The sequence below is a fragment of the Rhea americana genome, unplaced genomic scaffold, assembly GCF_003343005.1.
Source record: "Rhea americana isolate MKP2758 unplaced genomic scaffold, rheAme1 scaffold_28, whole genome shotgun sequence".
In the NCBI taxonomy this organism is placed as follows: Eukaryota; Metazoa; Chordata; class Aves; order Rheiformes; family Rheidae; genus Rhea; species Rhea americana.
The window spans coordinates 52146-79343 of record NW_028186401.1 but is presented as its reverse complement, the minus strand read 5'-3'; the positions used below and the strand labels follow the sequence as shown (position 1 = coordinate 79343).

The 27198-nt window shown below is 43.8% G+C and overlaps 1 protein-coding gene across 3 annotated transcripts; it reads right to left on the bottom strand.

Annotated features, from left to right (window-relative positions):
* On the bottom strand, positions 1 to 27198 carry DPP8 (dipeptidyl peptidase 8). 3 transcript variants are annotated; one of them, XM_085308578.1, is made up of 20 exons: positions 27145 to 27198; positions 24946 to 25215; positions 23253 to 23365; positions 22140 to 22313; positions 21058 to 21226; positions 19716 to 19826; positions 19218 to 19346; positions 17162 to 17223; positions 16031 to 16131; positions 14734 to 14911; positions 13843 to 14002; positions 12303 to 12382; positions 11024 to 11176; positions 10185 to 10320; positions 8641 to 8786; positions 7575 to 7721; positions 6654 to 6806; positions 4055 to 4197; positions 3243 to 3354; positions 1 to 2637 (listed from the first exon to the last, which is right to left on the bottom strand). In XM_085308578.1, exons 2-20 carry the CDS (start codon positions 25202 to 25204, stop codon positions 2515 to 2517), a joined length of 2649 nt encoding a protein of 882 aa, XP_085164704.1. In that variant the 5' UTR covers positions 25205 to 25215; positions 27145 to 27198; the 3' UTR covers positions 1 to 2514. The 3 variants fall into 3 exon arrangements, with proteins under 3 accessions (XP_085164704.1, XP_085164706.1, XP_085164705.1); XM_085308580.1 differs by lacking the exon at positions 27145 to 27198 and adding an exon at positions 25471 to 25525; XM_085308579.1 differs by lacking the exons at positions 1 to 2637; positions 3243 to 3354; positions 27145 to 27198 and adding an exon at positions 25471 to 25496 and having other exon boundaries at positions 6670 to 6806.

Below are 27198 nucleotides of genomic sequence, written 5' to 3'. Positions count from 1 at the left end.
TTTATGTTGCAAAATAGAGTACTCGCAGTACTTTGTACTTTAATAGCTTCTTGATATATATTTAAAACAAAGAAAGGATGCATTATTAAGAAGTTATGTCAGCACTTATATCACATCCTGCGCTAAATCAAACTCCAGGCTGGATTACTAGCATAACATTTAGTTCTTCAGCTGCCAAAAAAGCACTGTTTGGTGAAGGCCATTTTTGTTGTTTCTTAAACCAAAGGATCAGTTTTGTTTTAAAAATCATATACATTTACATTCAAGGGTAATCACCTTTAGAAAAAGAACAAGAACACCGAAAAGCAAGTTAATTTAATATTGAACAAAATATAAACAACCTTGGAAAAGGTGATGCTATCCATGTGTAATTTTATACATATATGTATATATGAACAGATATAGATATATGTATATATAATACAGCATAAACAAATAAGGAACAAAATGGAATTCCACAGTAACAGCTTGTATTTGTCTGGACTCCCTGCCGTGCTGCTGTTCGAGGGCGGCAGCGGGCTGTTYGTCCCTCCGTAACAACTCCAGCACGCTCCATGGACGCTGAATTCCCGCCTGGGTCACGACTAACTGCTCAGCGAGGAGACGACTTTACAGGAGCCCGGGCTCCTTCCCTGCCGTGCCCTTTCCAAACACCAAAACCGGACACGTGTCAGTAACCAGCTAACGGTGTTTTAGCCATCACCGACCTGCTTAAAACTCACGGCGGCCTTCGAACGCGAACGCAGCCCGAGCCGCGCWGCCCGCCCGTCCGCTGTGGTTACCCTCCGCCCGGGCCCAGGCGCGGACGCTGCTCCCTCGCGCGCAGGCTCTGCAGCTGCCGAACGGCACCAGCTCCAATCGCGTTGGTGCGCGGGCCCAGCAGCGCGACCGAGAAACGCTGCGGTCTGCGACGGTACAACCAGACTGCGTTAAATCCCAGACTTCCAGGGTCAAGCTGAACAACACAAAAGCGAGGAAAATACAAGGCTACAGCATGTGGAGCACTAAGAGCGTAAACACTGAGAGTGATTCCAGATTTTAAAAAGATGGAAAGAAAATCATGCTAAGCTTCTCTCCAACTACAAAATGGAAAGAAAAGGAAGTTCTTAGGTTTCTAAGAAAACCATTAAAACTTATACAAGTCTCAGAGGCAAGTCCCAAGGGAGAATTTCTTGGGTTAAAAAATCTTTTTGCTATGGATTTCTATTTTAAATGACTTGTTCTAAGTTAAAAGTGACTTCACACACTTATGATGCTTTAGCCAAGCCTGCTGCTTAGACAAAATTTCACTAGCAAAAGACAACAGTGGTTGCATGTCCTTTAGGCTCAGCAGGGTTACCTTAAGCTATACAGAAGGAGTTTCTCAAATACAGCATCATAATCATGCTACACAAAAGTGACAGAACTGACCCAGGAACAGGGGAGTCTACAGACAGAGCGGAGTATGAGCCGGCAAAACAGTTCCTAGAACAAAGCAGGAAATTTAATGAAATAGTTCACATTGCCTCACGTGTAGTGTTGATAAGGTCTCCCTTCACCAAGTCCTCAGCAGACCTTTCAATTAGAATATTAAATTTTAAAACTGTAATAGGATGCATATACCTATCTCATGCTGACATGACAGTAAGAAAACAGTATTGCAAAACCAGCTCCAGAATGAACATTAGGGAAAAGTGTTCATGGGAAATGAGTACACTTTTAAGCTTGTTTTAAAATTTACAAAGATTCAACTCTGACTTAATTAGCTTGCTTCTCAGAATAAAAGATTGTTCTGCTCACATCACTGTAAAATATCTTTTCACTTCCACTTCCCCAGGTGAAATCAAGTACAGTCAGGATAGGATATCAAGCTACTAAAAAAAAATATTTTTTAAAAAGGAAAGCAGTATGATTTTTCCTGGAGGGGGAAGAAATCATTGAAAAGAACCTGGCATCAACTGAATTGAATCCAAAATTTCAGTTCTTTAGGAGGCAGCTTAAAAGTGTTTCTTTCTAAAAAACAGTTAAGATCTAGACGGGCTGCGTGTCTAACTTGTGACCAGCTTCTAAGAAGCCAGACACGTCCCTTTAAAGAAGCATAAAAGCTATATGATAGCATTCAGGTAAATTCTTGTTATGTAGTGAGTAAATCATCTGGTATTATTATGTAGTAAGATACCAGGAACACACCGTAAAAATACATCAGTTAGGTCGCAATGCTTTTAAAAACTGAAGATCAGGTGCTGTGCAAGTGTGTCATTTTCAGTTTCAGCTCCCCACAAGAGAACACCCATGGCATTATACCACAGACATTTGATTTTATTTACATTTTAAGTTTTAAAGTTACTAGGTTACTGTACTTTAGTTTCCTGTATGGCACCAAATTTACTTTAAAAAAAAGTGTTTCCATGTGTGTACGTGTGTGTGTGTTTGTGTGGCAGGCACCAAAATGCAATGTTCCATCCTATTTTCTCTAGTTTCCYGTTTCCCTCGTTTGGTTAAGCAGCCAGCGTGGCGGAGTCCGGCACAGGTCAGCTACATCGCCTTCAGGGCAGCAATGTGAGAGCCCAGATTCTCTTGCAGATAATACAGTAGATGGAGTTCATAGTGCTCTCCCGACTCGGGTACCCTGATACTGTGTCTCTCCTGAGGGTAGATCTAAAATACAAAACAAAGTCATGAGCATCCACAGAAGTTGCAAGCAGCAACATTTAAACCAGTCTCCTGAGCCACATTCGAAATACTCACGTAATCTCGCTGCATTAACTATCTGCACTTGAGCTAATAAACCCTCTACTCCGTTATCTGAACCCGGAGACAACCCGGTGCACCCACCCTCTGACCCTGCCAGGGCTGAGTTAGAGGGAATCAGCCTGGCTGAGCAGAGGCAGGCAGACCCTGTCCAGAGCCGTCGAGTAAACCAGCACTCAGGTCTGCCGCACGGTGCGCGACCCCCGGGCTGCGTGGGGACTGAGCCAGCACGGCTTCACTAAAGGCATAAGCCTGCTCCACACTGCGTGAACGCCGCTCTGCTGCCTCCAAACTGCAGCTGTCCTTGGGAGCAGCCTTAACTGCTCTGAACTGCTCATCTGGCTACAAATTTTTTTCATTTACTCATAAGATCTTTTATTTAAATACATATATGAATACTGCAGTTTTATTTAGAAGTCCAAGTTCCCCAATACAGCCATGTTACAAGCTCCAATTTGGACTCCTCAGTCAAAGAAGAACACATCATTTTTACATCCCAGTTCTAGCCTTACCTGTAAGTCGTACGGTTTCCCAGCTCTCACTAAAAAGCTGAGCAAAATACTAGTGTGTGCAAAGTGAACATTCTCATCCAAGAACCCATGTAGCAGCAGCAAACGGTTTGGTCTGAGAAAAGCAAGAGACAAACAGAACATTCACTGTGCCAGTCATTTCATAATCCACAAACATCTCTTCAGATAACTTCAACATTTAAAATATCTGCATTTAAAAGAATGGTTCTGTATTGTATATTGTCCTGGATGGGCCTGCCATCAGCTTCCAAATTTTTTTCTTCTCTGCAAGTCTTCCTGCATATGCATCATGATCAGGCTTTTATCTGTAAATCTCCTTTATTCTCAGAAGCATTTCCTAGTTTGGGCAATACAATGGCTTAATGTTTGCTCAGAATCACTGCAGGTTTCCAACTCTTTGGCAAGAAAGCTCATGCTCTTAGCCTGCACTGCAGACAACACTGCTGATAGAGTTTTAGAGCATGCAAAAAGCATCCTGACCAACTATTTTTGTCAAGTTAATTCTGCTCTAAGGGCCTAATTACATAATTGCAGATATGTTTGTCATTTCTTTAGGCATAACAGATAGTCTTTAATTACAGCCAGTATAAAAGGGATTACTTGGAATGGCCTGTAATTATGCAAATGTTCATTCAAGTCTATGAATTTGGGGTGGGGGGGGTTGGCTTTTTTTAAATACTACCATTCATGGTTCCAGGATTTAATTGCCAGAAATAGGGAGATAAAAATKTATCTGTGGGGCTTGAACCTTCCTGACAAAGAAAGTAGAACGGAAGAGACAGAACCAAACTCACTCAGAAGGAAACTTCTCAGCTTGCATGGCCACCGATCCTAGGTAATAGCCCTGCTCGTTGTGATCCGGGTGGCCCATGTAACGCTCCGTGTAACCGGTGTCATAGAAAATCCACAGCGTGACTGGTGCTCCAGCAATGGCGACCTGCAAGTTCAACAGGGCTCTCAGCACGGGCYGGGACGCGACAACGCCTAAGCCCACTGCTCTGGGGATGTCCCTCCCTCCCAGGCCTGTCCCAGCACAACAACTCCCCAAGGCGTGCTAAGAAGCGCGCCTTACAACCCACACAGTCTGCAGCGGAGAAAGGAAAACCAACCAGCAACCCTCGCCCACAGTCCATACACATCACCAGAACTCGGCTACGATAAACGTGCTGAAAACTTGTACCCCCGGAGGACCCACGAAGAAACTGCCCCAGTCTGCCTGCAAGTGCCACTCTGGTAAAGCTCCATCAGTTCTGAGGAGAGGGGGAAGTCAGCGCTGACAGATGCAAGACCGATCATCCGTGGTCCTCAAATTGCAACCAGCACTTTTAAGTGCTCTAATAACTGCTCTAGCAGCACTGGAGAACTGATGCAATCTCAGCAAAGCCTTCCTTGTAGGAACAGGTCTTGTTTGGGAAATTTGGGTCTTTACAAGGTAAGAAGATCCTACGGACAAATCAGAAGTGACACTAAGCGTATCGCTTGCAAGACCTGCTGGAGGGAAGTGGATTTTATTCAAAATGCTCAGTGCTCTGCCTTCTGGGTTGCAAAACCTTTGTTGATCCAAATGCCTGACAGAGACTGTGATCAAAAGCTACCCAGGACTCAGCAATTCCGTTTTCACAGCTACCACCATCTTGCAGAGAAGCTTGCAAAAACTAAAACCAAACCAAACCAAACCACCCCCCCCCCCAACAAAAAAAAAAAGAAAGAAAGAAAGAAAATAAAAAGACTTCCCAAGCCAGGTATTTTTGAAAGTGAAAACTGTAAAAATCCTAAAAAATCCTAAAACTAAATAATCCTAAAAATCATTGCTTGAGAAAAGCAATGGATTACACCACCCAGAAATATTCAGGTTGGACTTGGATAAAGGAAGAGGAGCCACAAAGGAAAAAAAAACATCCCAAGTATAATACTTAGCTCTTATCATTTCTCCACCCAGACCTCTGAGACTTGCCTGGCAGCTGATCATCTGATCAGGTCTGATCATCTTCTATAGCGCTCTAAAGTTATGTAATCACAAGAACCTCTCTCCTCGCACCTCTCTCATCCCCAGGTTACCCTCCCGGCTGTGCCAGGACACACTGCTGTTCAGCATGGCAAATCTGATCTGAGAACAAATCAGTCTGCAAAGAAACCACTCTCTCATCTCAGGGCAGGAGAACAGGAAAGGTGGTAGGAGAAAGAGAAGGAAGTGTTGTTTTTCAGCAGAATCAGTTCCATAATTCACAGCACAAAGAGCTCAGCTGGCTCAAAGCAGCAACAGCTGAGACCATGTGAAGTAGTTTCAGCATACGTGACCTCAGCTTGGTTTAGCTATGTCAGCACAGTTAAGTGCAAGCTCTATAGTCAACTAGTTTAAAGCTGTTTTACACCCTTCCAGAGAAGGAATATCCTCCTGTGTTCACTCAAATGGACTGATAATGAATGGTTGTTCCTCCTCACCCCAGCCTCCAAGAACAGACTCGCACATGTTCCAGTAAMATCAGCCTGTCTGTGCACTTGCTCCTCTTGCATGCCATGTCCCCTGGGTGCAAGCACGTCCTGCGCAAAAGCACCCTGCTCAGGTTAATGCAGAAAGCCTCATGGACAATACAGCACCTTCACATCAGGTCTCCTGCTCATCTGGAGCTTGGAGAAACAAGCTCAGGGATGGTGCAACCACACTACACTCTTTGGGATGGTTGCACACAAATATTTAAGAACAACACATACTCCTGAGGAGGGGGATTGTGAATTTGGGGGAAGAGGTGGGGAAAAGCAGTATTTAATTGCACAAATGCAATTAAATAATTACTGATCTAAGACATCTCTAGTAGCATTGATTATCAGGGCTGTRCTGGTATCTCTGTCTCCATTTGAAAAACTAAATCACATAGCTGCCACAAAGACATGCTCAGTGAGACAGTTCTCAAAGCCCAACACTGATAACAGGTTTATGGAGGAAGAACAGCTCATCTCCATGCTGCAGGCAGAAACTCGTAAGTGGAGAGACTGAGGAGATAGCCCAAGGTCACATATCATCTTACCGCTGCTCTTGCAATACACATTGAAGGCTGTTTTCAAGAGACACTGTGGTTTATTAGCAAGCAATAGCTTCAGAAAGAGTGAACAGATTTTCAGATCTGATCCGTTGTCTGTCRAGTATCAAAGAGATCACCAAAATCTGTGAGCCTCATTAAAAATACTGYGTACAAAACATACAGTGAAAAGGGAACTTTCCCCTGAACTGACTCCACCAGAAGCATCTTGAGCAAGAACAGCCAGAGCACTGCATCTTTACTTGTCTAGAGCAAGCTTAAAAGTCCTTGTGCAGGGAACACCCGTGGGAGGTTACGTGATTAAGGGAAAAACTCTGTCTGCACCACACAATAAGTACTCAATGTATGAACATACCCTGAAGATATCTGACCTCTGCATTAAAGCCATTAGAGAAAGGTAGCCTCCATAGGACCAGCCATGAATGCCAACTCGATCCAAATCAATRAAGTCATACTGGGATGCTAAATACTGCAGCCCTTCCACTTGGTCATCAATTTCTATTTGCCCCTGAAAAGGGAGAGAAAAAGACATTTTTTATTAGTTTTAGACAAAAGTTAATTTCTCAGGATTTCAGAAGTTAACCGGCTTGTCACSTTAGTTATTTCTACTTGTGCAGCACCAGCACTCCACTGTGCTAGCCATATTACAGAAAGATGACCCCTTTCCRTTGTAAGACGCAATAAATATGCACTAACACACCTCTCTCAACTATCTTTCCCTTCGTTTGTCGCCTTACTTGGGGAAGAGTAARAATTTCTCAGCCTAAGGCAATTTCCTGTACAAGAGCAAGGCCAAATTTCAGTGCTATGCATCAGAATACCATTTCCAACATGCAGAGAGCTACATTACAAAGCCAGGGGAGCAGGGCACAGGCTTCCCCCATCAGTATGCAAGGCCAAACATGTCCATCCTCTCCTACCTGACACAGGAACTACCCTAAGTAGTAAACCTTGCTGCTGGTGAAACTATCCTGCTTTGTGTGAGCAGCAAAGCATCTCTTGTAAAAGTCTGAGACCCCCTAATGAACCATCTTGTCTTGYGCCTGACAAGCTGCAGGTGGTTTGCAACCTCAAGCACTGACATTGTACCTTTCCCCCATTAAGTGTCTTTCCATCCTCAAATCCACATTGCTCAACTATGTGCAGTTCACCTCCCAAACTTAGCCAGTGTCACACATCTGTGCCAAATCAGCGCTTTAGCTTAGATTGTCCAACAAGGCTGGGACTCACTCTCATCTCTAGCTGAAAATCATAAGCCAGACTCAGTGTTGCTTACCATTTTGTATTTAAAGGCTCCTTCAAACTTAAGCCCTCGGTGGCAGGACCCCCTGTTATCAATGACAACAACAACGTAGCCTAAAGATGCCAGGGTGTTCAAACGGAAATATTTGATTCCTTTAAACCGATTGTTCACAAGCTGTACCTGGAATAAAATAGGAGCAATGTCATGCACACCGCGTACATAATAGAATCCAGAGGTCACCTGTCAATCCAATTTAAGATTTTATGTATATTTACCTTCCTTTAAATGTTTTATACATTTTTATAATGTAAAGTTTTCAGCTCTTTCCTCTCTGCTATAGGATTCCCTCCCTCCGCTTGTGGTCTGCTATGAAACCAACTACTCACACTCCGTCTAAAAAGTCATTTTGAGTCATAGATATGAAAMGCTGAATCGAGCTCTCCTCTGCAGGACGTGCACTGGCACCATTCCCCTGGGGCACGAAGTTGACTGCCCACCTCAACTCCAAACCTGCAGCTCCGCTATCCACTCTCTGTTCTTTCCCAGGAGAAAATCTGGATCTGCACTTAGTCTTACTCCAGCTACCTTGCACCACAGCAGGGTGCAGTAGATTTGGGGAACCAAAATAGGGCTCGAGGCTCACCCTGTCCTATTTACCAGCAAAAGTGGGACAACTGGGGAGCAAGCTCTCCTAAATATGTACTGGTGATGGTAGAGGCTAACAGAGAGCTCCCCTCAGGAACACACAGGGAGAGTGGAAACAAAGAGCAGGARCCGCTACAGATGAGGGGGAGATGGAACAGGAAACCGAGACTATTCCCACCCCCCTTCCTCCAAGTTCCAAACCATCTGCTCCAAACTTGTCCTCTGAATGATTTCTCTGTCTGTCTCTCTCCTTCTCTCATGAGTGGCAGTGCCCTGATCTATCCCCTGGGAATCATGACTGCTTACAATACCTTCAGCCAAGCAGCTTATCGCCGAACAAGCAAAATGCCATGCACCTTCCACAGCCCAGACCAAGAGCTGCACATACAGGAGAGCTGAGAGTGAAGTGATTGAGACCAGCCTCCCCTGCCACTCACAAACGTGCTGCACTCACCTGAGGCCCTCCATAGATAAAGAGCACAGTGGGGTACTTCTTTCTGGGCTGCAGATTGTGAGGCTTGTACATCATCCCATAGAGCGTAAACCCTGAGGAGCTCTCAAAGGAGAAGATTTCTGGGGGGATGTAGTCAGGAAGGGGACCTGCCGCAGAAGGAAGCAAAGAGCCCAGTTTAACATGGAAYGAAGGGATAGGGCATTCCAGCCCTATCACTGCCCTCAATGTATCCCCAGTAATGCAGCTCCTGGGAATGCATTGGTCCTAGGGGAATTAATTCTCCCAGCCCAGTCCCCTCCTGTCCTCACCCCATTTGTATTATGAATGACCATGACCATTCCTCCACTGATACAACCCTTACAGGTGTCCCATCCTTCCCCAACCCCATTTAGGSCTCACTGCATAAAYACAAGGAAAGGATAGGAGCTGAAAKGTGCCTTAGGGAAGGTGGGATGAAAGGGGACAGAAAGATGATGGAAAGATAAAAGCCTAAGAGCTGTCTCACAAAGGCATGGGCAAGCAACAGCACACAGCTATTTAACTATACGTTCCCACAGGCCAAGAAGCAGTCAGTAACAGGCAACCAGCACAGAGCAAGTGAGCTGACTTATTCCTGCACAACTGATGCTAAAATCGTATCTCTACTGATCCAGTGAAGGATATTTAGGCAAGCCTCCCTTGCCCCTGTGCAGCAATGGGCTGGGACAGTACGTGGCATTATTGGCTGCAGACAGAGGTGGTTCTGAACACTCTCAGAGYCTGGCTTTCACCTGTCTGACCACGTCCAAGGAGCTACCACAGAAACTCCTTCCTGTCCATTCACTCAGGAGCCTGTGCATTCTGTAAGGGGAGCACGAGGCTGCCTGAGGAACCTCTCTGCTCCAGGACTGGTTTGCTTTTGGAAAAYAGACATTTTGACAGTGCTCTCTACACCAGGAATCGGATTGGGAGAGGGGAAGCAGGGTAGAAAGTGCACAGCTCTTCCCACAGTAACAATAACTCATGTTGCAAAAGAAGCTCCTGGTTCCCAGTGAGAAACACTGGAAGTTAGGGCAGTTTCTGGAGGAACAGCTATGCAGCAGGACAGAGTCTACACCACTCCCTTTCTCTGAAAATGGCTAGGCAGCCCAGAAGCTAAATAGGCACTCTGAGCACTACAAGCTTAAGAAATTAGAAGCTCACCTGCCAAACTAGCAGTCAATCCTTCCTCAARCCTGAATTTCCCCTGCCTTAAAAATTATTTATTTTTAGAGCAATGCTCACACAGGATGGAGGTGTTGTTGCTAATACAGTGCAGATACTTTTGAGCAGACCTATAAAAGCTATGACCATATGTAGCCTTCCGTCACATATCAGCACAAACACTAATGCAAATCCAGAAACTCTTTCTCTTTCTAGTACTTCCAAGTACTCCTCACACAAGCATGAGTTTCCAGACAAGTCGAGTCATCCAGGAACATTAAATCTAAAACAAGCACAGGCTGGGATATCTTTCAGCCTGTGACCCTAACTACCCTTCTCCAGTTCCTTATCCGTGCTGTTACCTGCTGAATCTAAAATGGTTGCCCAAAATTCCTTTGTCCTGTGAGCTGCATCATCTTCAGGTCCTGTCAGCCGGTAAAGYGACACACAGTGTGGATTCTTCTGATTGCTGTACTTGCTGATGAACATGTCACAGTCCTTGGGAGAAAAACAATATTACCTTGAACTCTTCAGTGCAGAGACACAAAAAAAAAGTGATTTTTTTTCTGCATTTAGATCTCTCAGGTGTTCATGGACCAAATTAAACCAGGAAGCCTGTGATCTTTTGATAACAGCAGATAGATTCTAGGGAGCTGCAGTCCTCAGCAAGAGTCAGATATTACCACTCCAAAGCCCAGTTTTCTGCTAGTCCTGAACAATACACCTGCAAAACCAGCAGTGGCATGAGGACCATATTCCATCTTGTCCTTTTCTGGGTAAAGCCGCTCCAGCTGAACAGGTTGCTGCCCCTAAAGCTTGGGACTCCTCCTAAGGCTGCCACATGCTAGTCTCCTCACTTGATCTCTCTTTAGCTCACTTCAGGCAAAAAGAGCCAGGTTTAGATAGTCACTTAGCCTAGCTTCTTCCAAATGAAGCGAGCTGAGGAGCAGCTGCACTGGCAGATCATCAGCAAAGCTGGAGGGGACCTGCGGTGAAACCCAGAGCGCACAGATTTGGCTTCCAGAGGGGACTACACATTCATTGTACAAGGTACAGGAGCACACACCATAGTGTAAAATCTACTTTTGTTATATTTAAATACTGCCTTGTCTGCTGATTGATGAAGAAGTAGTTTGGCAATAAACCCCAACACACYCAGGGCAGCCCTGCCTACGCAGGGCCGCAGAGACAGACCGGGTACCTGACTGACGCAGCAGGCATGAGAGTAGCCCCGTTCTGTCAGCCGCTTTACTTCTCCGGGATTCTCATAGTTAACGACGTACAAGTGATGCTCTAAAGGTGAGTCCTTTGTGCCTTGAAAATATACCATTTTTTTGGCTTCATCTACATAGATCTGTCAAAACAAAACATACACATACCACAACATTGAGTCAATGCCAAAAYGATACCCAAGTCTTCCCCCTGCCTCCAGTTCCGTAAAGCTGATTTACAGTCCAGYAATCTGCCAGGGGTAAGTCAAATGACCCTTCCGGCTGGCCAGAACACCACCAGTTACGGGCTGCACCTGCCAACTTCTTGTCCAGCTCTTTCACTCAGGTCCTCAACTTTTCCCAGTCTCCACTATTTGCTATGCTAAATAATGCTTTATCACTTCCYTACGCTTCAGATCCTTTCCCGAATCACTGAGATTCATATGATAGAAACCAATCCAAGGCAGCAGCTGACTGGAAACTGCTGCTGTGTTAAATAACCCTTCTTTTTGAACAGCTAGCACTGTTTCAAATGCAGGCTAACTTGCATGCCTCATCCCCCTAACCCCTGTTTACCCACTCAGGAATAACTTTATCAAAGACCTTTCTGAAATCTAAACAACAGTCAAAAAGTTCTTCTTGAATTGCCGTCTCATTCACACGATCAAAGAATTCATCTAGCTTAGCAGTTTGGGGAATATTCCTTCCCTCGTAGAACAAGCACCTTGTACAAACTCACAAGCTACGTGAAATACAAACATTGCATATTCTGGCTAAAAGGAAGATTTACGCTGATCACTTCAATTTAGTGTCACTTGACTCAGGATAGCAGCTGGACACTATCGTGACATCCTGCAGCTCAAGGAACATGTGAAATTTCTCACTGCCGCCTCACAAAATTCTTGCTCCCTTCTCTTTAAGCCTTAAATTTAGTGGGGAAAACTTCTTGTCAAGAAGGAACACAAAGGAAAAGAGAGCCAACTAATGTTGTCTAAGTTGCTTTCCTGCACTGCTAAAACCAGAGTCTCCAWTCCAGAGTTGTAAATCAGAGTTAGGGAAGGATAAAAGCACACTGTAGATCAAAAAAAAGAACATGTGATTCATGTGCACAAAAGGGAGTGGTAGGGCCTAGTCTTCTGAGGGAGCAGTGCCTTGCTAATACAACACGTACTGATTTGTGGGGCCCTAGCGACCATCTCCTCGCAGTGCTGTCCTCCAGCATGAGCGAGTTGCTTTGAGGATGTCCACGCAGCAAGAGCAGAGACTTACGTTGGACCCATGTCTGCCAAGCACTTCCCATTCCCCACTGGTAATCGCTATCTCCTCTTTGATGGGGCATTTGAAATCACCTGTAAATAACCCACAGACAAACAGAAATTTTATACTTTACCCACAACAAATGGTCACAATCATACTTCTTCCTTCCAAGCTTTTTTGCCAGACTTGACCAAAGAGCAGCCCGGTTTTGCAAAAGACCCACATATCTGCCAGTGTACCACATAAATATTGTTACACAGCTGCAAAGAGCATTTTAGAGCTGGCAACATTCTGCAAAACACATGTCAAAGGATCCAGAGATGCTCTCAACCTGAGGCCTGGGCAGCATTTTGGGTGTTTCTGKGGTTCGTTTTCTCTTGTTTTCTTTTTTAAAGCACTATCACATGCACTGGAATAGAAGTTTTATATGAAAAATGTGGAAAGGGAATCTCAGGCATCAAAATTGGAGAATTTTGATATGGAGGTGCAGAACAGCTCTCTTTTAGAAAATGGACTCATTTGCCTCAGAACATTCTCTGTGAAATAAAGACGTTGGATGCATTCAGAGAAAGCCAGTCACCCAGGATATTTTCTGGAGAAAAACACAGTGTATGCAACTAGGACCTCTCGTAAAATTACGTGTATTTTTTTGTGTATGCACAGCTCAGCAAGTGCCTTCCACACACAGCAAGTAAATTAAGGATCACAACATGAAACCGTAAAYGAAAGAACACACGCTGTCTAGAACCCGCTCCAGGAGCTTTGCACACAGCTATACTGCATATCTGATTGAGGCCAAACTTCGACCGCAGCTTGGAAGCACATAGTCTTGAATTTTCTGCTAGAATCAATTCTTCCTGCATTTCCACTTACAACAGCTGTCAGTAATTTTCTCCTACTTACATCTCTGTCTATACAGCAACATTACGATTGTTTTTAACAGCAGATAGGAACTCTCTGAATAGTTGTCATATCACAGTTTTTTCTGGGAAGCACTTGTGTTCATTTTAAAGGGGCTAACACTGAGGTGAAGGCTCTCTATGCACCTTTTTACAATGTGGTCAAAGTATGGCCTCTGTTAGCCTCTCTGCTACAATCTGTTTSTAAAGGCTGACAGAGACTCTGTTGGCTTTACTTGCCAAGTCAAGTCTTGAACTGTCATGTCTATTAGATATATTTGACCCAGCACATCAGACAGTCACGTTATTAATATAATGATTAACCTCCAGCAAGGCCAACACAAACAATCCCATCATTAACAAGGAAAAAGCCATTTAAGTGTATTTCAGAATTCACAGGGAACTCATTTCTGTTTTGATCTTCTGAAACTTCTCCCTCTAGTCAATAAGGAAGAACCTGGGTTAAAACTGAAGCATGTTGATTACAAAATAAGCCCTGTACATTTTCAAGGTGAATGACTGTACAATGACGCGATATGTTGGACAACAGTAGGAGTTTCCAATGGGACTGATTCTTGCCACCTGAAAAGACACTTATTTCCTCACTAGTTGGCAGCAAACGCCCAATTAAAGCAGAGAATAATTCCAGTTACTTGGAGCAGGGAGGCCTCCACATGACCGCTTATACTTGCTCTCCTTCAAAACGGAGGTGACTTTGTAGAGGTGCCGGAATCCCGTTTTACACTCAGAGGCAAAAATGAACTCTATTTCATCTTCATGGGCTTGAGGGAAAACATGGAATATATCATGGATCTGTGGAGACAAAGCAGTGGATTATCATCAGCAGCAGGACTTTGGCACTGAAGTCAGGCATAGTGAGTTCTTACTGCTCAATACAAACAACACACAGTTCACGGTAGCAAGGTGCAGGGCACAGTACCTTACTGGGAGACTCAATTACCCTTGTGATCCGGGAGGTGCCTGCAGACAGCAGCCTCCTATGCTGCACGATTCCAGACTCTTTACTAGTCTAACTCTAAAGCCTTGCTACAGAAACAATTAAGTCAGTTTTTCTGCTCCTGTCTCTCCTGCTTAGAGGCAGAGGCGAATCCAGCTCTACAGACAGCATTTGACAGGCACCCAGAGAAACCAGGATTCAGTGTCTGTCCAGCACTGTGTAGAAGCCCAGAAGTAAAKGGTTATTTAAGGAAAAGTAAGCTGACGTCATCTCCCAACTCCCTGGTGTTACCCAACAAGGGCAAGGGGCTGTCCTGAATGCCAGAGCCCTGGCTTCTGTTCCTAACTCTGGCTGATCACTGCAGCCTCAAGCGAGTTGCTCTGCTTACACTTCCCAGATCTGCTTGAACTATACATACCATGAGCTCTTTACAGCAGGGAGCATTTTTTTTCCCAGGAATGTGCACAAAACCTTGCACAATGGGATCATTATTCTAGGCAGCACAGTAATCCTAATCTCACTCAAGTGCTACAAACAGGGTCTTGAAGAGCAAACTGTTAGAAGAGGTTGAAATTCACATTCTTACATTTATCCAGATGTCCGTTGTTTCTTCATAAATAATGAAAGGTGTAACAGAATCYGGTACCGCATCGATAAGTTTCTGTCTTTCCATTGCATCATCTTCTATAGGGATGAATAATGCAGGAGGGATCAAGACTATCTGAAGTCGTGTTTGCGAGCGATCCAATAAGATGGACCAGATGCTGTTGAGGGAGACAKATATTAGAGAAAACAATATGCAACCATGAGTATCAGATGCATGAGAAAGTCTTAAAGACAYCCATTAGCATTAGGAATTTTGAGGGTGTCAAGAATGTTCAATTTCAAGTTAAGCACAAAGCCACATGTGAAATCTCACCCATGAAAACAAGTTTGTTCCATAGTATAAAAGTCTATTTCACTTAATTTCTATATTATGTAAGCACTGCTGATTCAAAAGTTTAATTAATTCTATTTACTCAGATTTGTATTGTGCTTTAGAGGAAAAAGAGAAGAGAAAAAAATCAGAGGCAATAATGAAGCAGAAAATTTTCAATTACAATTTCTGGATGCTTGTGAAATACTAATGTTTTAAATTTACACCTGGCAGAGAATAATATTGGCACCTAAATGACCCGGCAGCAGACCCTGCCATAGTTCTGATGACTTTACAAGTAGCTCTRATAATTATCCTGCAAAAAGCAAGAATAAGGAACAAATGTGTCCCTTCATTTCTTGCACATTTGGCGGGGGGGGGGAGGGGGAAGAAGTGAAAGTCAGCTTTAGATTCAAGAACTGGGGAAGTGCAGTTCTGGAACAGCTTCTGATGAGTTAGAAACACTGTACTACATCATCTACAGGGTTAAATATGACATGCAAATGTAAGTAGCACTTACAGAAGGTTTTCTGATCAGTAAGTCTGGTCAGCAAGGATGGTCCAGTGGTTAGGGCGCTAGCCTAGGGCCTGGGGGACCTGGCTCATTTCTCTCCTCAGTCACAGACTTCCTGTGTGACCATGGCAAGTCACTTAGCCTCTCTGGGCTTCAGTTCCCCATCTGTAAAATGGGGATAACAGCACTGCACTCTCTCTCACAGSGATGTTGAGAGGACACATACATCAACGGCTGTGAGTGCCCAATACCAAAGCAGTAGGGCCAGGTACCAGAGACAAGGAGGACTCTGTTCTGGTTTTGGAAAAACTGTCCCCTTTGCACAAACAAGTTGGAGCAATGAAAAAATGAAAGCAGGCTTAAGCTAGAAGAAAAGACAGAGCCACTACAATCTGACTTCTAACTATTTTGCCCCAAACCCCTCTAAGCAGAAGACAGGATTAACATACGCACTATTTTCCTTCTGGCGTCCACCCAGCTCTAGCAATGTACTCTACTCCTTCAAAGAGGATCTCGAACGGCTGAACTAGCTCTTTGTCCACAACATCTGCAATCTGTTGACAAAGCAGCAATTCAGTGACACTGAGATGAACCCCCACAATCAGTTTTCATGCACGATGAGAATCTGGCCACAGAAGACTACTTCAGTACAGCTTAATCAATTAGATCGTTCAGCCTTTTCAGCATAGATTCAACCCCATCTGTAGCCAGACATTACAACAGCAGCACACTGCACGTTACCAGCACAGGTAAGGCAGAGACTTGAAAAATCTGGAGTCTGTCCACAGATCCATCACTGGCCTTGGACAAGTCACTTAAACACTCAGTTTCCCCATGTAAAGATAGAAAGGGGAGGGGATTTGTACTGAACTATTTTGTGAGGAGTTCAGCTGTTGCAGATAAAAACATCCTGTATGACAGACAGTTACCAACATGGTTCCAACTCACGATAAACAGTTTTGGGACAAGCCACAGCAGCACCCTATGGGTCCTAATGGTTTGTCTGCCTTTGCTAGCTGATGTTAGTGTAGCTACCTCAGCAGATAAGTGTCAATGGCTGAAGTRTCTCAAGAGTAAAGAGGATCCTATTATTCTCTAGCTGGTATTGTATCTGTTTGGTAAGATTAATTTCCCAACTATCCAAAGATCTTGGACTGGGCTATTGCAAGCTTTTGTATCCATTAAAAGATTCTAAGGGTAAAAGCAAAGTTCATCTTTCTGTGTATGCTCATGCCTTTGTAAGATGATACATTCTCTTTGCAATCGACTTCTCCAACCATCTGCAGCCAACCAAGAMGTTTGCCACAGAAAAAAGTGTAGCCACCCACATCTAAAATACTGTGCTCTGCAGCTGAGTTCATAAACCAGAGGAAGGAAAAGATACCCTTAAGTAGTGTTACTATATACACAGACATGAACTACCTGCACGGGAATGAGCCAAGAGTTCACAGCGCTACATCCAAAAAAAGTCATTCAGCTAACACACCCAAGAAAGTTGGCTTGTACTAAAATGGGAGAAAAATTTTACAAAAAGAGTGACAGATGTTAAATTTATTTAGGAAACAAATATAACATAAAACTTACTCTTCCCTCTGCGTTGATTGTCACTTCAGATATCTTGAAAGTGACCTTTGGATTTGCTGTACCTAAAACAGATTTTAACAGTCAGGCACCAATTGTTTGTTTGCTTCCAAGAGGGCAAATCTGAACAGTGGATCACTGTGGTGGTATTCATACACAACTGGAAAAAGCAAATAGCAGAACACTCTTTGATCAAATAGCCTACTTGCATGGGTGAGAGAGAACAGAACTRGGCAGGGGGAAAAAAAGAAAAAGAAAAGAAAAATCCTRCAAACACAAAGCAGACTCAGTGGATGTAATCCTGCAACCAGATATGACCAAGAGTCACTACAGTCACAAGCAATCTTCTCTCCTACAGTAAAAGGATGCAATGTGCTAGCTGGAAGTAAATACTCAAGGGGAATCRGGATTGCAAAGTAAGCTTTGGTTTACTGTCTGAGTGTTATTTGTTGAAGGGGGCATAAAAAGTGAACCAGTGCTAATAAGCAACTTTGAAAATTAAAGCAAGTSATCGACAACCAAAGATCATTTCTTTCTGCATTCTTAAAAGCCTATTACCATGACTAGTGAGGTTAAGATACCTATGTGTTTGTGTAAACACTGAAAATCCAAAATTAACCCTTTACACAAAACCTGCACAAAGCAGCAGTTCATCCTCCTGCACAGCACCTGCAGTGCTAAATGTTGGTGCCTGCACCACAGCAAGGGTGGAGCATAAAGCCACTGCCAGTCAGTCCACAAGGAGCTACMTGTGGCACCTTCAGTGTACTTTGARTATTCACAGTGCTGCTGCAAGGTGCTCCCACTTCATCAACTCCTTTTACACAGGCAAACTGATGCACTGAGACAAAATGACTTGGCTTGGGCCACAGTGCTGGCCTATTTAAGTATTTATCTTTCTCCTGGTAACACAGTACCTCAAAATTCTCTCATAACCTGTACAAAAGGGCTATTGTCCCTGTGGTACAGATTGGAAACTGATGCCCAGAGACTAAAACCTTGATTTTTTGAAGGCATTTATTAGACTTTGCTTGAAGTCTTTTCCTAAATTGCTGAGACCTGAAAACTGACCAGAGCTATAGCAAAAATACCTTCAAAAATCTGTGTGTACACAACTAAAGAACTCACTTCAAAATGAGGAATTATCKCTCAGTTCCCAGGCTAACATTAAGCCTTTCTTGCTCCTTGAAACAAGCAGTAAAATTAGGGTCATGAGCAGAACTCTCTTTTGCCCAGTGGATCAGGAAACCTGTAAGATCTGAAATATATTCTGCAGCCAGGGAAGAGGAGCCAAACAACAAACATGCTCTTAAAAAAAAAGGAGAGGGGAGATTTCAGAGTGAGGAAAGATGGAGTGAAACCACTTGGGTAACTGGTCAACGTGCCCTACCGAAGCAGCAGGGAAATCTCACAAGAACAAGGGTCAGCCTGGTCACACTTGCCCCATAAAGCTGATCCACGTCACAGTGAATCAGCCTCGAGCAGGTCTGCCTCAGTCCTGCTTCCCTGCTCCCAGTGGGATTCCACTTGATTTGCTTTAAGTCTGCCCTCATCTGCTTTGCTGCTGAAGGCTCCCCGTCTTTCACTGTTTGAAAACAACAGGGGGCTTCCTGGTAGCCTGCAAGCACGCAGTATTTGTAGTTCAAAGTTCCTTTAGCAATCACGGGGACCAAGAATCCTTCGAAACCTAAAATACCAGAGCATTGCCAGCAGCCAAACAGAAACCCTCCAAGAAAGAAAAAGGCCATCATTCTACACATATTTCCTCAAAGATAAAAGGCTGTAATGAGAATCAACGTCTCTGTGCCAAGGTCCGAGACAGCAGTTGGCCAGCTCCTGAGACCCCCAGGCTAAGAGTTCTTATTGACCATATGGCTGGAAAATCAGCACAGCCATGAGTGATGAAATCTAACCTCCACAGCAGCAGTTATCCTGAACACATTTGCTCCACCTGGACACCAATTCAACCTTCAGCTGTAGGCTGAGAGATACTGCCAGAAGGCACATGCAATTAAATACATTTCCCAGAAACAAATATGCAAGGTCATCAGGGTCTCACCAGTTTTGGGGTACCGAAAGGAATCTGTTCTTCTCGTCTCCAACATGGGTGATGTGACATGAATAATTTCCACCTCTGACTCATCATTTTCTTCATAAAGAATTCGAAGAACTTTACCCCCATTCAGTGCTGTAAAGGAATTAACACTTCCTGGTCAGAACAGCTCTAACGATTGCAGGCAYCGAGACTCTCCCAAGGAGCACAAGCGGATAGAGGATGAAAACTAAACAAAATGTGTGATTCATGTTTCGTTAAGCAAAATACCCTGAGACTCCTACAACTCCTATTATCACCACGAGAAGAAAAGTCTCTTCCTCCAGTAATATGTGCTCAGAAGGCCACTCTAAAACAACCACCACTGCAAACAGTTCAAAAGGAGCCACATGTTCCTATCTTGCATAAAGGCAAGTAACAGAGAAAATTTAACTCTGCACTGGACAACACAGCACAGGGGCCACTGCTTGTGCCTGTCAGACACACTGGATTCAGCACACTTACTTGGCTGTGCCTTCGGGCTCCACCAGTAGCCAGTGTATCTGTCAAACTCCTCCTGCAGCACAAAAGTAGCCACACCAGCAGATTTTGGATCCTCCTCAACATTAGCCAATTCTGAACAAGACAAAAAAGAACTAGTTAGCTGTGCACTGCAGAATTAAACCCAAGTTCAGCCCCCAGGGAACAACTGCATGATGATGAATCTGACTTTTCAGTAAGTTTGCTTTCTGCTTCCACCCTGCTTGGTTGACTTATTTGGGAAGGCTCTAATCCTCTTTGACATGGCTTCTTTCAGGAAAGAAAAGCCATCCTCCCTTTTTACTCCTACCCAGTTAGTCTCTCTATTTTCCATGCACCAGTCCAAGAAAAAAAAAATTCTCTCTACCTGAGCTCAGTGAATTGGAACTACAACTTCCAAAAACATCAAAGGGAAAAAAAAACTTTTTGAATAACTAAAAATGAAAATATCGACATTCAGAAAAATGAAAACATCAACATTTTATCAACTATACAAACTGAAAGTAACAGACTTACATAACATCTCAACATGATGACATATCCATAGGGCTTCAATATTTTTCCTGTTACCCTGGAGGTAACTTAGCAGCACGCCATAAATAATTATCATCTGAGAAGGAGTCATTGCTAAAGTTTATTTTTAATGTACTTACATAATATTTTAATATCTAACATTTAAATAAGCTTAAGCATTATTAGAAAGTGTCAAAAACTTTAATCTAATTAAAAATTAAATTACATAGTTTAAATACAAGATATGATTTAAACACAAAATGTGATGGATTATTAGAAAGTGTTTTAAACACAATTTCCCATTTTCCTTCCTCCAGGATACATGCCTTAAATACAGTTGGAGAGAGATCAGAAGGGAAGATCTAAGTTACTAACTGAGTGTGAAGGACTAGCAGAAATCACAGTGCTATTCAGCAATTATCTGTATCATTTCCGAAAGGCCATGCAGCTTGACTTAACTGACAGGAACTCTCCTCCAGCTCTATTCCACCCACAGTTCTTCCACACAAAAGATGCCGTTCCAGTGAAAAGGAACATGCTGTGTTTCAGAAGAGCCTTCAATATGTATTCAACAAGTAATTCATTTTGCCAGATTCCATAACACATGGAAAAGAATCATCCCACAATATTTGAAGTAGAAAAAAAACGGAGAATATGACAATCTTGGTCAAATCCAAGATGGAATAAATATTGGACATTCCTCCAGATTTCAGAAGAACCCCTAGAGCCACTGCAGAATTCAGTCTAGCAACAGCAAGTGCAGAGGAGGTGCAGAGGAGATTAAAAATACAGGTTTTAATTCAAGATGCATTACCATTGTGCACAAATGTTAGCCTCCTTTCTTCTCTGGTTTCTATATTAGATATCCAGATGTCATTACTATGAATAAATGCAATCCAATTTGGATCAGCTGGACAAAGCTTGGGATCCATCCGGATATTTGGACAACTGGTCTCCACCAGAATGGGTCTTAAGGGCTGTTGCTGTTTGAAAGACAACAGAAAAAAAGAACAATTAAGCAAYGATAAAACATAGACATTTACAGATGGATTCTCAGAAGGTCTCCAAGACTACTGTGGTGTGCATACTGACTTCAAGCACACCGATTTACACGGGAGGAATCTCAGATAAACAGGTTTACAAGAGAGGAACCAGCCCAATTTACAAACAGAAAATACCATGTAGATATTTTGTAGGGCAAGTTATGCTTCTACTATAATTGCATAGATCCCACCAAAACCTCTTCTACCAGTGATAAGGACTAGCCACAAATCAGTAGGTAGTTTGCCTAGAGAAGCCTGGCATACTCTTAAAAGCCACATCCTAAAAATGAACTGGCAGAACATGCAATAGTTGTCCTCCAAAGGCAACTTGGAATACAGTAAATTCTACCTGACAACAGGGTTAGACGGACACCGGGCACTTGTTACAATAAAGAGAAATGATTTCAGCTTTGAAGTCTAGCTTCAGCATCTGCAAAGAGTAAAGGCTGCTCTTTCTGAAAGTTACACAGCTGAATTACACACATACAGCACTGACTGCTGAGCAGTGACCTCTAAACCACAGCTTGTGAACAAAAGCTGCTTCAGATGTGACTTCTGCCTACAGGAAAGAGCATGGTGCATCAAAGCCCATGTTGCTTTGCTATCAGCATTGCTGCCTTGCTGCTATATTTTATGACATCTCTTAGAATTCTCTTTCTGAGTTTCTACAACCACAGAAATCTGCCCCTTTAGGAGACTTCTCCTCCCTGTTTCAAAGGTTGTCAAGGCTTCTTGCCATGCCAGTGCAGCAATACCTGATGCTCACGCTCTTTGCCTTCACTTCAAGCCAAAGGAGTTTCCAGCCAGAGGAAAGCAGTACTGTGGTAAAAGAGGATGAGAGATGAGTACTCACAGTAAATCCATGAGGGCCTCCATCTTTCACATGATAAATTCCACTCCCAGCCTGAAACAGAAAGGTCCCGCTTTCTTGGTGGTAATCGTAAGAGGCAATCCCAATGGTACCGATTCGCTTCCTCTCCCGTAGCAATTCCTCTTCACGGGAATACATCCCATAGTCCAGGACAGCCTGAATACAGGCAAAGAAGCACAATTAACACCTCCACCCTGCACCTCCTACTCTACTGTCAGAGCATCTCTGCATGCCAAGCCTCCAGGAGCAGATGGCTGTGCAGACACCCTTCTCTTCCAGGATCCTGCCAGCAGTCAGCAGTCCCCTCCTGCTTGTACCTCTGCTAWCAGCATTTGTAGGTGTGGGGCCCAAATCAGATCCCACACAACTGTAAAGCTGTCAGTCACTTCTACCTCAGCAAAGCCAGCATTATTTTCAATGTACGTTGGTATAAATAAGATCAGATTTAAAGACCTGTTATTTCCAGAACGAGCAGGAGTGTCTTTGCTAACTTCTGCAAGTACACACTATGACCAGCCTGGTGGGAGGAGAGCAAATCAGGAATTTTAAGTCGGGCTGACAGCCTCAGGAAGTAACATGGGAAACAACACACCTAATTCCAGATGGGGTTTGTCCTGCCTCCTCCAACCTGCTGTCTTGCATGGGGTGGGACTGGTGCAGGCTTGCTACACCCAGAGGTGATGAGGGGATGCGCACCCCAGTGAGTGGGAAACATATGCTCTGCTCTGGCATGAGTCACAGAGCCACTGAGAGGTCCTCAGGGAGGACTCATCACTTCTCTGTCCAAGACAGTGCACAGGGATTATCAGAGACTACTGGCTCCTACAGCAATACCCAGGCTCCCATAACACAGAACTCAATGCAAATTAGCACTTGCAAGGCAGAGGAGATATCAGACACACAAAGGCTTTAACTTCAAACACTGATGAGAAAGCTGGCTTGTTTTGGGATGGTTGCAGAATCTGCTAAGTACCAGGAGAACATGAAACTATTTAAGACCATAAACTCCAAACCTTATTGATGGCTTATAGGTATAACCACAAAGCCTGTGTGTGTACTATGCAGCTATGAAGCAAGAAAGAAATCAGAACCCACCGGAAAAAGATCCAAAAGAGGCTTCCAGGAAAGCAACAGGATGGCAGCTTTGTTTATGGTTTTGGGAATTTCAGAGTAGAAGAGCGTGTTCTCCCTGTTCTCCCCAGACATTGCTATTGCGAAAGCAAGGGGAAAAAAGGAGGTTAGTCCTCTGTTAATCCAAACTCTTTCAAAGGATGCCCAGGAACAGTTTTGCAGTTGCTTCCTACTGCAGGAAGTATTGAGCCTCTGCACTGCAGGCTCGCTTCAGCCTGCTTCACAGAAATGCACGTCACAGAGAATGCAGAGAACAAGGAACTACAGCCAAGCTTATCACACACTGCCTTGAGTATATCCATGTCTTCTTGAATGTCAGTGGCCCTATTATTTTATAAGCTTTTAAAATCAAAAAGAGCCTTTTGACTAATCCCCCTGGCTAGGTTACAGCATGATGCAGTTCATGTTTCAAAGACAGTGCATCTCCTTTCCTCCTCCTTTCCTTCAATGTTGTTCAGATTTCTGAGTACTCCTGCCAAGGCACAAGGGGATCAGTCTGGACAGACCCAGATGTGCACTGGGGAAGGTAAAGTCTGACCGTTAACTCAGGAAGTGGCACCGAGGAAACCTGAGCTCATCCCAGCTGGGGTCAGCCTTGCCAGCCTTTACTGGTCACCCTCAATATGCTTGAACTCACTACTATTCTAGGACTATTACCCCCTTTCCAAGAAAAGGGGAACAGAGACGGATCAACAGCTGGGTGACTATGTCACTGCCCAGCACAATATTTGCAGAGATTCTCTGAATCACAAATCCRAGCATAAACGAATTATCAAAGTAGCAAGCTATGAGTCTAGAACATGGTTCTGGCTCCTACTCCTTCGATCCAGCCACTGCTTTTCCCCAAATGCACTTTTTCACAGACTTACATTCAGCTAGGGCAGCTTTTGACAAAAACATTCATYTACCAAAATGCTCGATCCAAAAAGCCACCCAAAAGTTTGCTCACAGTACCATTCGCAGTGCCAAAACACTTCAAGCACAGCTGCAAATCAGAAATGTAGATTTACCAAGTGAACACTAATTAGCAAAAACAATGCAGATGTGAGAAATGAAGGCCAAAAGTGATGAATTACATTAATTTCTTCATTATCAAGACCAAAAATASCAGGAAAAATATTTCCACTGTAAGCTGTCTCCACCCTGCACTGCTATTCACTACCTATAGGATCACTGGAAAATCTACTCCCTTGGCAGCTGAGGCATGGAGGACTTTCAAAATTAGGTTTATAATCCTTGTTATGGAAGCAAATATTTAGGGACAAAAAAAAGTTCTACCCACTTATCATAATTAAGAAAAAAGGAGACCAAACCGTCACAGCTTTTGGAGAGGCGATATCATTCTTGGAATGAGGGAAGACAGCCCAAACAAATGTAAAACATCCTTCTCAGCTTGGGAATATGCCCCAAAGGATACTTCATAATTCTTTCTCCAGTTCTAAAAAGCCTAAGAGTGGTCCTTTCCAACCACATCATTTCTGTAGAAGATCACATCACAAGTTTTAATTACACATTACAATCATGACTTTTGACCTGCCTGGCATTAACTCCATGGCAAGTTAAGTGCCAGATATGTCCAGTTCTCAAGAACAGTCAAATCCAAACACCCTCTGCAGTGACTGTTTAATGAAGGCACAGGCTGACCCAGTAAGCTTACCCAGATAGTAGATTCTATCTGAATGAGGTCCTTCAGGGTCATTTTTCTTCACAAATGTGAAGTCATGAGGAGCTTTTGCCATCATATACCCATGGTACTTCCGYGTATCGGTGAGCAGTTTCCGAAGCTGGCTCCAGGAGTGTCTCTCTACATAGAAAGGTTCCAGTTTGGGCTGCTCCTCTCTCTGCACCTGCTCCTCAGGCCCCGCAGTTTCAAAGATTTCAAGGCCCAGCTGTTCAGTTTCCATGGCTGCTGCCATGTTGCATGTTTCTGGAAGAACAAAATACCAGAGGGTCAGCACTGCCTTTCAGCAGCCCAGCAAACATTCCCTTCACACTCCCRAAACACTGTACAGCAAAAACATTGTAAGAAAATCATTATTTTCRTGAGGAAAAATCTGGCAGCAGGAAAAGGGCTGGGAAAGAGTTTTCTGTTATGGAAAACAGGCTGCCAACATTCAGCCTTTCAGAATGAGGTGAAGAAGTTCATGGATCCAAATATACTTATTGCCATTTGCCTTCTCACCTCCCCAAATAAGAACTATTCCTTCTCTTTTCAGTTTGCGAAGTAGATAAGCTCTTCCTGGTTAAGATTTGTTAAGCTCCTATCTGCTTCCCTCTTCTTCCCTGGGAACAGCATGAATATCACCTTGGCACACTGATATCAGAGTGGAGGATGATTATGACTGTAGAGAGATCTGGGACAACTGACTGCTGAGAGGAAACAGTGTTAGTAGTTGATTTGAAACCATTAGGCAATATAYAACTCTCCTAGGCAACCACATGCCCTTATTCCCATTATTCCACAATTTGTTGGTTTGTCTGTGTCTTCTCAAACAAAGCTCTGAAGACCTGAGCAGCAATGATCACCGCTTCTGAGCACACTGACTCTGTGCCCAATCGCAACAGCACTGCTAAATGAAGATTACACAACGGTTCTCTCTCTGTCAGCCTCCAGCTTGCAGCACTCCCTCGAGGTGGGAGGCAAGTGGCACTGCTGTACTTCCATTCAGGAGCACAGCAAGCTTACAAGTGCAGTGCTCACAGAGTGTTTTCTCTGGTGCTCCTTTGCGATAGCTGAACTGCACTACAGCCATCCCTCTCTCTGGGTTATTCTTCAGTGTGTGGCACTTCCCTTCTCTGAAATGCAGCACAAGCCTGCAGGGCACCCTCAGGGATGCAGTTACAGGACCCATATGGCTGGGGGTCTTCCAGAAGCGCAGCATGGTAYCAAAGGAAAGGGGACACTGTTAGGAAAGCATCTTCCAAACTGATTTATCTACAGCATAAGCCTTATCCTCCTGAACAGGTTGTTCCTTCAGCAGTTATTACTTCCTGAAGTTAGCCATATTTTATGACATATATCTGAGAATAGCCCAGAAGACTGACAATTGGGAAACTCACTCCTTCAGCTGCAAATCATGGATTTGAATCCAATAGCCATAAACTCCCACCACAAAGCACCTTACCAGAGAGGCCAAGGACTGAGAGCTGTCAATCCAGAAAAGGATTTTCTCTTTACATATAATGGGATGGTCTGCCTGTCCCCTAGCAGCGTGCAGAGCTCAGTGGCCAGGAACACTTAGCTAGAGCTTGACACAAACATAATATAAAACAAATCAAGCATTTCCATTCAGCAAATAGGCATTTCCAGCCATGTGCTTAGACAGCACGGCTACTCAGTACAAAGCTCTCCGCTGGACAGGCTCCCCTGCTGCTCTGCACAACAGGATGAGATGTCGCTTCACAAAAAGAGAGAAGAGACTCTGGACAACCTGGACCAAACCCATTTCAAACACAAACTGCTAAAARCGAGGCAGGCCAAGTTTGGATTAAAAGTGCTGTTTGGTTCCATTTTTACAAATGCAAACCCAACAAACACACTGATTTCTTCTGTCCAAGCTATTTACAACACAAAAGCAGCAAAAATGAAACAACCCTATAAAACTGGTATAAGAGTTCAAAAATTAACCAGAAAACCCTCGTCTAACATGCAGATGTCCAAGAAAAGAAGTCTACCTTCCCAAGCACACCCCAGCTGTCGGTACGTCGTAACCTTAYCGACTTCTCATGCTCCCAAGGAAGAAAAAAAAAAAAGGGACAGCAGTAAATTTTAATGAGCAAACAAGAGTGAAAGCTGCCACCCTGCACGGTGCTGTTAGCGAGGGTAGCGCAAGGATCCTGCCTCCCAGGAGCTCACTTAAAGCACGTCATTCCCACGCTCCTAGTGCCAGCAAAGAGAAGCCAGAAGCCG